Below are 12,429 nucleotides of genomic sequence, written 5' to 3'. Positions count from 1 at the left end.
AGTGAGTATATACTGGGAGACATGTGCCTCTCTTCAAATCCCAGGAGCTCCAAGAACAAGCAGCATGTCTAGGGATTTCCCAAGATTCAGAAAGCCAATTCAAAGGCCTTTCAGTGAGACATAATTGGAGTGGAAACACAGATGCATAGCTGGGCTCTAACTATTTGTCTGAGTAGCATATCCCAAGTAGACAAGAATCACTAAAAAGCACGGTTCTGAGGACTTTGTCCAAGATTACAAAGCAAATCCTCAACCCACTGTGGAATGTAGAGGTGGGTCTTCCAACAACCTTTTAATTAAAAGTTTCTGGGGGAAAAAAGTGTGCATTTCCCCAATATATATTTCTGGGAGGGGGAGTTTAACACTCATTTCAGGACAAGATTTAAACAAATGCGTTACACACTGAAGCACTAAAAAGATAGCAAAGATTACTTTTCAATACCTCCCCTCTAAATTTTTTACTTGTTTTTTAACCTTTGATTCAATTATTTTTAGCAAAACAGATCTGCAACTGACCTTTCATTCTTGCTGAAAAATACACTCACTCAAAATATGTAAAGTAACTGGCAAGGTCAGTTATGTATTAAAAGGCTTGGCATACTATGTATTTACTTACCAATACACCTTTTATCCAGCCAAACTTGACTATTCCCTTAATGTCTGCAGTATAAGTAGCATCAGCTTCCCCAGGTGGAGTCCCTTCTTCTCCATTTGCATATCCATCCTCAAAAGGTTCCTGCAGAGAGGGCGGGAATTTTTAAATAAATTTTAAAAAGTACCTCTATATCCTTTAGCAAGTGTCCAAAAGGTGATTTCAGAACTGGACACTCAATCAAATTTGACTCAGACGTCATTATTAGTAAAAGTGATCACAGACAACAAATTATTAATTTCTAAGACCACATCTATGTAGTGTTCTAGTCACAATTTGTGACTATTGTACACATTTTCATGCTTCAGTAATTTTTACAGTTTGGATATTTGAAATCCCTACAAAAGATGTTTAAAATAAAGTATGTTTTTACTTGAGGCAGTGAGTAAGTCATGCCACTGAAAGCTTACCATAGTAGTTGAGCAGTACCTACAAATATTAACTGTAGTTATAATCAAATTAGTATCAATTTTTTTATTGCAACCATGCAATCTATTACTGTGTAGATTAGTGCAAGCATGTTATTCAAATATTTTTCCTAGATTTATAAACTGTCTTCATACGCCTTCAATCTGATTTAAAAGATTAAGAAACACTCTCGTAAAAGGACCAAATGGCACCTTCATCATCATTTAGTTTGACCTCTTTCCTAAACACAGGCTATAATATTTCACCCAATGAAATATTCCAGCAGCAGAGGCAATTATTCTTCCCTACTACATAAGTGAACACGACTGCGCCCAATAACTTGTAAATGAACTCAGAGGATCTCTTTCAGAAAAGACAGCTAAACTTGATTTAGAATTAAGAAAATGAAGATGATGAATTGATCACTTCTTTGGTAGTCTGTGCAGTGGACAATTACCTACACTGTAAAAAGATTGTATCACTTACCAAGAAAGTTTCCACACAATAATCAACTCCCCTCTAAGTCACACCCAATCCCCTTTTTAAACTAAAAAGAGAAGAGAGATGGGTCTTGCAGAATGCCCTGAAGATCCAACACTGAGTCCCACAGTGCAGACGTCCTTTACTATTGCCTAGCACTCAAAAAGAATGTTGAGTGACCAAGTGGTTTTGCTTTAGATAACTAGGTAAATGTTTCTTTTAGTAAGCATAAGAAATATTAAAAGTAATACCCAAGGAATACAATAAATATGAGGTACATTAGTAACCTAAGATACCATCTTGGCCACTATGGATGTAGAAGCCCTCTACACCAACATTCTACACAAAGATGAATTACAAGCTATCAGGAACAGTATCCCCGATAATGTCACGGCAAACCTGGTGGCTGACCTTTGTGACTTTGTCCTCACCCACAACTATTTCACATTTGGGGACAATACATACCTTCAAGTCAGCAGCACTGCTATGGGTACCCACATGGCCCCACAGCATGCTAACATTTTTATGGCTGACTTAGAACAACGCTTCCTTAACTCTCATCCCCTAACATCCCTACTCTACTTGTGCTACATTGATGACATCATCATCTGGACCCATGGAAAAGCAGCCCTTGAGGAATTCCACCACAATTTCAACAATTTCCATCCCACCATCAACCTCAGCCTAGACCAATCCACACAAGCGATCCATTTCCTGGACACTACTGTGCTAATAAGCAATGGTCACAAACACCACCCTATACCGGAAACCTACTGACTGTTATACTTACCTACATGCCTCTAGCTTCCATCCAGTGCACACCACACGATCCATTGTCTACAGCCAAGCTCTAAGATACAACCGCATTTGCTCCAATCCCTCAGCAGAGACAAACACCTATAAGATCTCTGTCAAGTGTTCTTAAAACTACAATACCCACCTGCTGAAGTGAAAAAAACAGATTGACAGAGCCAGAAGAGTACCCAGAAGTCACCTACTACAGGACAGGCCCAACAAAGAAAATAACAGAACGCCACGAGCTGTCACCTTCAGCCCCCAACTAAAACCTCTCCAGCGCATCATCAGAGATTTACAACGTATCCTGAAAAATGATCCCTCACTCTCACAGATCTTAGGAGACAGACCAGTCCTCGCTTACAGACAGCCCCCCCCCCCCAACCTGAAGCAAATACTCTCCAGCAACCACACAACAAAAACACTAACCCAGGAACCTATCCTTGCAACAAAGCCAACTCTGTCCACATATTTATTCAAGTGACACCATTATAGGACCTAATCACATCAACCACGCCATCAGGGGCTCATTCACCTGCACATCTACCAATGTGATGTATGCCATCATGTGCCAGCAATGCCCCTCTGCCATGTACATTGGCCAAACCAGACAGTCTCTATGCAAAAGAATAAATGGACACAAATCTAACATCAGAATCATAACATTCCAAAACCGGTAGGAGAACACTTCAACCTCTCTGGCCACTCAGTAAAAGATTTAAGGGTGGCAATTTTGCAACAGAAAAGCTTCAAAAACAGACTCCAGTGAGAAACTGCTGAGCTTGAATTAATACGCAAACTAGATACCATTAACTTGGGTTTGAATAGAGACTGGGAGTGGCTGGGTCATAACACATATTGTATCTATTTCCCTACGTCAAGTATCCTCACACCTTCTTGTCAACTGTCTAAATGGGCCACCTTGATTATCACTACAGAAGGTTTTTTCTCCTCCTGATCTCAATAGCTCATCTTAACTAATTAGCCTCTTACAGTTTGTATGGCAACTTCCAACTTAGATTGTGTACACACACACACACACACACACCCTATTTATCTTCTTACTATATGTTCCAGTCTATGCATCCGATGAAGTGAACTGTAGCTCACGAAAGCTTATGCTCTAATAAATTTGTTAGTCTCTAAGGTGCCACAAGTACTCCTGTTCTTTTTGCAGATACAGACTAACACGGCTGCTACTCTGAAACCTAAGACAACTATAATGTTTAAGGATGACCACTACAGAAATGATCCTTAATACTGTTCTTAATACTATGCAACATCAGTGTCACCTCATACCGTGTTAAGAAAGAAGCTTGCATCCCAAATTACCTCCAAAAAGCACTTTACAAAGTATAGGCTCAGGCTTGCTCTCAACGAAGTGAAGAGCAAGACTCCCTTTGCTTTAACAGGAGGAGTAGGCTCTATTATATGCAAGACACATTCAGTTTCAAAGGCTTTAACATTATGAACTTAAAACACAAGTCAGGAAGTTAGGGGTCTCACAATGAACTAACTTGTCCACATAGCAGAAAGGTACTTTATAGTCCTACCTTGTAAATAGTGTTTCAGCAAAAACAACTAGTGAAAAATCTGTGGTGCTGCTGGTCTATAGATTGCCCCTTGGCTGATGTCAGGCTCTTGACTGCTAGGAGGAGAGGCTCATCTGCATGCCACTACTCCACACCAGTTGAAGACGACAAGGGGCTTGTCTACACTTACATTTTATAGCGCTCTAACTTGCTGGCTCAGGGCTGTGAAAAATCACCCCCCTGACCACAGCAAGTTTGAGACCTCTCCCCCAGCGCTCACACTCTCACTTCAAAGCGCTGCTGCAGAAGCGCTCCCGTGGCAGCACTTTGAAGTTTCCAGTGTAGCCATGCCCTTAGCTTCAAACAGCAACGAAAAAACTCAAATACACGAACTAGATAAACCACATTTGTACATCCCAAGGTAATGGAGAAAATAATCAAGCAAACACCTAGAAGATAATAAGGTGATAAGTAACAGTCAACATGGATTTGTCAAGGACAAATCATGTCAAACCAACCAAATAGCTTTCTTTGACAGGGTAACAAGCCTTGTGGATAAGGGGGAAGCAGTAGATGTGGTATATCTTGATTTTAGTAAGGCTTTTAAAACTGTCCCGCAAGACCTCATCATAAACAAACTATGGAAATACAGCCAGCCTAGGTGGAGATACTAAGGTGAATGCGTAATTAGTTGGAAAACCATTCCCAGAGAGTAGTTATCAGTGGCTCACAGTCAAGCTAGAAGGGGATATTAAGTGGGGACCCACAGAGAGCGGTCCTGGGTCCAGTTCTGTTCAATATCATCTTCATAAATTATTTAGATAATAGCACAGAGAGTACACTTAACAATACCAAATTGGGAGGGGTTACAAGTGCTTTGGTGGATAGGATTAAAATTCAAAATGAATTGGACAAACTGGAGAAATGGTCTGAAGTAAAAGGACTAATGTAAAGGAACAATCCATTGCACACATACAAAATGGGAAATGACTGCCTAGGAAGGAGTACTGCAGAAAGGAATACGGGGGTCATACTGGATCACAAGCTAAATATGTAACACTGTTGCAAAAAACAAAACAAAAAAAAAAACAAAAACACACCATCATCATTCTGAGATGTATTAGCAGAAGTGTTGTAAGAGACACCAGAAGTAATTCTTCCACCTCTACTCCACACTGATAAGCCCTTAACTGGATTAGTGTGTCCCATTCTGGGTACCACATTTCAGAAAAGATGTGGACAAACTGAAGAAAGTCCACAGGAGAGCAACAAAAATGATTAAAGGTCTAGAAAACATGATCTATGAGGAAAGACTGAAAAAATTGGGATTGTTTAGTCTGGAGAAGAGAAGACTGAGGGGAGACTACACCTGGGGGGGAATTCTGCACCCCCGCGCAGAAAAATGGGGGAGCAAAGAAATCTGTGGGCGAACGCACACCCCTTCCCCAGCAGCCCAGGCAAGTCTGCTGGGAGTAGCCAGCAGCAGATCACCATGGGGGGGAACTGCATGTGCGTGCGTCCATGGAGACATATTAAGGGGGTACGACTGGGCGGGTGCCTGCATGGGAACCAGTGAGAAAGACTCACTCTGTCCTTCTCGCTCACTGTTGCTGCATCCCGGGCTTGGAGGAGTAGGGCTGTGTGAAGCAGGCTGTCCCTGAGGCAGAGCAGAAATGTAAAAACTAAGCAGGCAGGCTGCTAATGTTCCCATTTTTAGTTAATTGTTCCCATTCTTAATCAATTAAGGATCCCTTACCTTGCAAGAGTGATATAAAGGAGGCTTATTGTAAGTGACAGTAACGGAATCCTCAGTTAGGCCTTGTCTACACTGCCACTTTGCAGCGCTGCGACTTTCTCGCTCAGGGATGTGGGAAAAACAAAAACAAAAAACCTTGAGCGCTGCAAGTTTCAGTGCTAGTAAAGTGGCAGCGTAGACAGTGCACCAACACTGGGAGCCACGCTCCCAGCGCTGGTAGCTACTCCCCTCACGGAGTTCTCCCAGCGCTGGTGCCACGACTACACAGCCACATTAAAGCGCTGTGGCAGCGCTTTAAGGTTGCTGGTGAAGACATAAGGGTATGTGCTTTCTTTCTCACTTTTTTCCTCTGTGCCAGAGAGCGCACAGCTCAGGATCTATTTTACTTATCCATTTAATTAAAAAATAGATATATAGATATAGATATATATGCAGGACAATGATTAGCAAAACTGTATGTGTAAAAGTCTGAGCAATTTAAAGCAACATTCTACTTTACAGAACACCAAAATAGAAGTAATGTAATTTAAATGAAAATCCAGAATTATAACTAGAATGCACGGTATTGGTTACCAAGTATTTGTAATTTAACTTCCATGTGTTTAGGAAATGCTACACAGTTATTTGTGATTTTTTTTCTGTACAGTAGTTTAAATAAATTACCAAAATAAGTGAAACTGGTGTGACTATATTGCATTATTCTGACAAGTAAAATATGCAGAATTTTGCATTTTTGGCACAGAATTCCCCCAGGAGTAGAGGGCATAACCTTTTTTAAGTTTGTTACAAGGTGGAGAGTGAAAAATTGTTCTCCTTAACCTCTGAGGATAGGATAAGAAGTAATGGGCTTAAATTGCAGCAAGGGCGGTTCAGGTTTGACATTAGGAAAGTCTTCCTGACTGTTAGGGTAGTTAAGCACTGGAAGAAATTGCCTAGGGAGGTTCTGGAATCTCAGTCATTGGAGGCTTGTAAGAACAGGTAAGACAAACACCTGTCAGGAATAGTCTAGTTATTACTTGAGTGAAGAGGATTGGACTAGATGACCTATCGAAGTCCCAACCAGTTCTACATTTCTATGATTCTATGATATTACCCAAAGGGAAGGGGGCACTTTCAGCCGGATGTTCTTCACAGAAAGGTAATTACATAGCAGAAATCATCTTTTCCCTCCAGATGTTAGAGCCCTTCCTCTAAGAAATCACAATTTTTCTGAAACAAACATCAAGTCTAATATCTATACTAGGACTACTAGTATCCCCGTATATCACCAGGCAGCATTACTCAGACCTACAGGGGGATACCTTGGACCACAACCCCTAAGGTTGTGCTCTCCAGCTATAATCCTATAATATCAAGGGAAGACAAATTACCAGGGTGCCTGCATAGCAGATAACTAGAAAGAGAATTTGCCTCTTTGGAAGTAAAGACAGAATAATTCCCTCAAAGAGTGCTTTTAGAGCACAGTAAGAGGGCCTACACAGGTAGGCAGGGCAGAGTGGCTAGTGTGCTATAAATTCACACCCTAGCTTACTCCATACTAATTTCCCTGTGTAGACAAGCCTTTAGGCTCCAAACTGTAAAGGGTGGTCTAGATCAAGTATTCTTGAGCACCCTGAAATTATGGGAAGAAACCCCAGTTGTGGCGGCTATGGCTGACGCTGCCTACCTCCCCCTCCTCCGAGAGTGTTTTGTTGGAAAAGAGGACTGTCTCCATCTTCTGAAGTTCTAGGATTTGCACAGAAACCAGCTCTCAAATGCCAACATTTACTGATAAGCCAAGAGATGCTAAATTTCCAAAATATATTAGTAGGTTCTATTTTAGTATGACTATATCATCCATTGATAGTAATACCTATCTATCATGAGCCTATTTAAGAGCCAAGATCTTAAGTAGGAGTCCTAGATATTTATAAGCAGAAGACTTTAACTGAGGAGATTTGGAAGGAAAGGGTCCACTAACAGAAGGATCACAAATACCATAACTCAAGCCCATCTAAAGTGATTAACACCATAACCCTAATGGATCACTTTCCATTTTAGTTCTTTCTAGGTGTCATGAGTCACCCAGTGGAGACTGTGCTGATCTTTAAGCCAACTTTAAGAACACTTTACACTACCGAGTGGCATAAAGAGGCCCTCGCTGAAAATATTTAGGCCCCTCCCCCGTTTTTGTTTTTTTTTAAATAACGAAAAGCAGAAAGACAGTAAGCTTAGATTTAAAGTGAACACCACAAAATTGGCTCTGGATGTCTCAGTGCCCTACAAAGAGGAAAGACTGGATACTGTACTAGTGAGCAAGCTCCCCCAAAGCAAAAAATTTTGCACTGACAACAATAAGGAACTCATTATCTGATGTAATTCACGCCTGTGTTTATTTCAGTAACTATGCTGCTTTGTGATGGGGAGGATGGGGCCCTCTAATACAAGAGGCCAGGAAAATTGCCACCATCTGCCCTAATCTAAGTTCTCACCAGATTTCCAATGTCAGAAATCTGTTTTCTCCCCAGACCTCTTTTGGGCCCCTCTGACTAAAGTGAGTGACCATGGCAGTGAGTAGTTTGAGCAATGGCAGTGATCACATTTCTATTTTAATACTCTCAGATATGAAGCTTAGAAAGCCATCTATACATCTTAAGAGGATTCCTGAACAAAATGTTTTAATAATTGAGTAAGACAAAAATGAACTCTTCATCATTGCTCTGAAATCCATAATTGCCAAAATTACTATGTATAAATACTTTTATGCAGTCTTTTGTTATAGAAAAGCACAAAACTGCTTGCAACTTATTTAATTTTAAAAATCAAAACAAAAAGGACCCAGGTGTTTATATTATCCAAGCAGTTTTTATGCTTTGGCCAACAGAGGACCATCAACATTTGATGACCTCTTTTGCTTTCACACACACACAAAAAAAAACAACGCCCTGTTTCTAATAAGAAACAAAAGAACAGAGTGTTATTGAAAAGATCGGGGGAATTCTAAGAGGGGAGAAAAAAGAATTTTCAGGATTTTCAACTGTCCCACAGTACTCAAATCACCAAGCACTCCCCTGAATTTACAGTGGACTACTTTTAGTGTGATTTTATCAAATCCACACTACTTTGTTTTATATTTAACCATATAGGAATTACAATTTAAGTTTAATCTATTGAACATATTTATATTCTCAGAATCCTTTTAAGACTAATAAATACCCTCCATCACTATTATGTGCAATAAACTAAGTAAGTTACAGCAATACCACGGCTTTCTCATCTTTTTTTGGTAGATTCTACAAACAGCTGAACATTTAAGAACTTTACTAGTAGAGCCCTGTGTGGATACAAAAATGTGGATCTGCATCTGATCTGCAGCTGCCAGAATCAACCTGCAATCCACTAGCTGTCTTTTACCTGTATCTGCATCCACACCCCTGTCTCACAAAAGGATAGTGTTGGGTGGGCGGGGTCTCTAGGAGAAGGGGCGGCGCAGGGTGGAGGGCTGGGGAGAAGGGGCATCACATCACGTGCTGCTCCCAAGGGCTCAAGAGCAATGGTAGTAGTACATGTTGCAACACAGCAGGGCAAAGAGGTGGGGTGCCAGAGCCCCACCCGCTTAAATCCCCGCAGCTAGGGGCAGGCCCTGTTGCCCAGGAGCGCGGCCCGTGCTGCTGGGCCGGGCCATGGTGGGGACGCTGGTGCTGTCCGAGGAACCTGACCTGCTAGACAGGAAGTGGCGCGGCAAGTGGGTGCTGGACAGCCCCGACTCCAGCCTGCCACCCAGCCCAGCCACTGGCCCTGAGCATGCTGCAGCCCCCAGGCTGCCCAAGCCAGATGCCACAGGATAGGCGTCGCTGGCGAGTAGAGCTTTGCGCGGTTGTATCCGCATCCGATCCACTATTCCCAAAAATGGTCCATGGATATCTGCAGATTTGCAGGACTCTATTTACTAGCTTTTAAACCAATTTCATGGTCCTCTTTTTTTTTTTAAAAAAAGGATCATAGCTAGCTTTTCAGTGAGTTATGAACTATCAAGTCAGCACTAAATTATGTATATTATGAATAACAGATTGAAGTTTTGTCCTGTAGGTCTTGTCCTTCTCTACTATGTAATGTTCTGTAGGGAAGTATTTACAAGTACATGAATTGTTTAAAGGTTATTGTTGGTTATCAGTGCCAGTGGGTGCCTTTTTAATAATGCACAAATGAGAACAGAGAGACATTCTGAAAGTCTGTGGGTGCAAAAGAATTCCACTGTTTAAGAAGCCAAGCACAGGCTTACTATTTTTCATGTTACAGATTAAGAGTTTGTTTACAGGGGGAGTTAGTGTGCAGCAAGCCAGGGTCTGAATCTACAGTGCACCAGCTGATAATGCATTAATTCACCGTGTAGACAAGCATCCCTACTGGGCCAGGGATGGAAGGGGCTTCCTCATCCCCTGCATGGAGCAGCCGGGGCTGAGTCAGGATCATACCCACCCCCATAAACCTCCACTGGCTGCAGGAAGCTCTGCCTTCCCCCCCCTCGCCCCCCACTTCCTGCCCCCATTACTCCTCAGCCATAGTGGGTCACTGTACAGCTGTTCCCCCATTTGCTCAACCCCGTGCACCTAGACCCCACCCCCTTGCACCCAGAACCCTCCATCGAGTCCTCCGTTCCCCAACCTCCTGTATCCATCCCCCCCACTGATCTCAGCCTCCAGCTTCTGGACTTGCACCACTGCACCCAAAGCACCCCCTACTGAGCCCCCCCAATTGAACTTGAACCAATGAGCCCTCCATACCCAGACCCCCACCCCACTGAGCCCCAATCAGCTGCACCAGACCTCCACCCCACTAAGCCCCTTTCCTTCAGCACCTGGACCCCCTGAAGAGTCCCCTTCCCCCTGCACCTGGAACCCAAATGAGCCCCTGTGCATAGACATGCACCTGGAGCCCCCACTGAACTGCCCGCACACAGATTGCCCCACTCAGAACCCTCTCAATCCACGCCTGGATCCCCACACACTAAGCTCCTCCACAACTGGATCATGCCAGGCTGAGCCTGCCTGCCCATACCCGGTGTGCCTGGCACAGAGGGGCAGGGCCCCGGGGTGTTTTCTGGGAGAGGGTTGGGTGCAGCGTCACCGCCAAGTCCTTGTCATGGGGGAGGGCGGGAGTAATTATTAAAGGTAACATTCCATCATTATGTACTGTAACTAGTACTATTTTATAAACCATACACATTCAAACAGGATCTTAAGAAGTAAATCAGTTACTCATTATTTACCAGCTTCACAGGTGAAATCTTCTTAGCATATGCACAACATGCTTCAGATGGCATGTGATCAGGATGAAAAAAAAAGACTTTAATCTCAAATCAGTGAAACACCTACAGGTAAATGTTTCTATTTCAACATATCTCCTCTGCACACTCTCTCTCATCCATTGAGCCCCAGATGCACTACACTAAGGTGAATACAAAATCCTGCAAGTAATCTGACATGCTCTTGGTGCTGATAATTCCATTAGCTGCTGAAGAAAATCTTGGATTAGAGAATGTATTTAAAAAGAAAACTACATATTAAAAAAATTGATCAGTTAAATAGAAAAATATCTTATTCCACATAGCAGCTTGGATTGCCATACCAGAGCAGTTTCGTCCATCAATGGTATTGCCAGATGCTTCTGAAGATGGTATAAAAAACCATGTCTTGGAAAGTTACAAATAACATGCCAATAAAGGAAGTCTCTTTCCAACCCTTCCAAATTATTATTTTAAAAAGTTACAATTATTGTAGTGCCAAAGGATCAACTGAGAACATAGAATCATAGAATATCAGGGTTGGAAGGGACCCCAGAAGGTCATCTAGTCCAACCCCCTGCTCGAAGCAGGACCAATTCCCAGTTAAATCATCCCAGCCAGGGCTTTGTCAAGCCTGACCTTAAAAACCTCTAAGGAAGGAGACTCCATTCTAAATGGAGGGGCTCCATTCTAAATTTTTCGTACCTACTCAGGTCTTACTGTTTGCTGCACTGAGGTATATAGGTTAATTATGCAATGTATAACTAGCCAAGCTCAAGAAGGGCTTATATTCAACTTGATGGTATCTGTCTGGCTGCCTGCGACTAGATGGATTGACTGGATGCAACGTTCAAAAGCTAAGATTTCAAGGAATGTTCTAGGCCAGTGATACTCAGTCCTAAGTGGTTCAGGAACCAAATTAGAAATCAACATTACCCAAAAGTAGCATGAATTCATTGTTTCATTCACTATGTATTCATATTTAAAAACAGTATGGCAGGGGATTAGTTATATCTTCCTAACAGCAAAACGACTGACCAAGTATTATTTTATCAACTACAATTGGTTAACAACATAGTAAAAGCATCCTGATTGGTTAATAATTAAAAAAAAATCACATAGTGTTTTAACACGTGCTGCAAAGAGCTGCAGGAGATATATTAAAGAGCCACTTGTGGCTCGCAAGCCTCAGTCTGAGTATCATTGGACAGAACCCTACTGATTTGGGACTGAAAAAAAATGGAAAAACAGAAAGGGGGGGGGGAATATGAGGGACAAAAAGCCCCTGCAAACTCTTGAGCATAACCACAGTTTCAAGCATCTCTTCAGTTGTCTATAGATCAAAAAATTGGTTGATGATACCCAGCAACACTTCCCAGCACAAGACCTCGATTCATTTCTGGACCATCATAGGACCTAATCACATTAACCATGCCATCAGGGGCTCATTCACCTGCACATCTACCAATGTGATATATGCCATCATGTGCCAGCAATGCCCCTCTGCCATGTACATCGGCCAAACCAGACAGTCTGTACGCAA

At 42.3% G+C, this 12,429-nt stretch overlaps 1 protein-coding gene across 1 annotated transcript in view; it reads right to left on the bottom strand.

The window, feature by feature from the left end:
* The window catches only part of SLC12A2 (solute carrier family 12 member 2), a 101,388-nt gene that overhangs the window by 66,790 nt on the left and 22,169 nt on the right, over window positions 1–12,429 (bottom strand). Inside the window, exon 2 of the mRNA XM_084629696.1 lies at window positions 617–736. Coding sequence (XP_084485822.1) covers window positions 617–736 — 120 coding nt within the window. The remainder of the gene's footprint in view (window positions 1–616; window positions 737–12,429) is intronic.

This window comes from Lepidochelys olivacea, assembly GCF_965140295.1.
Source record: "Lepidochelys olivacea isolate rLepOli2 genome assembly, chromosome: 5".
Lineage (NCBI taxonomy): Eukaryota > Metazoa > Chordata > Testudines > Cheloniidae > Lepidochelys > Lepidochelys olivacea.
This window is presented reverse-complemented; position numbering and strand designations above follow the sequence as displayed.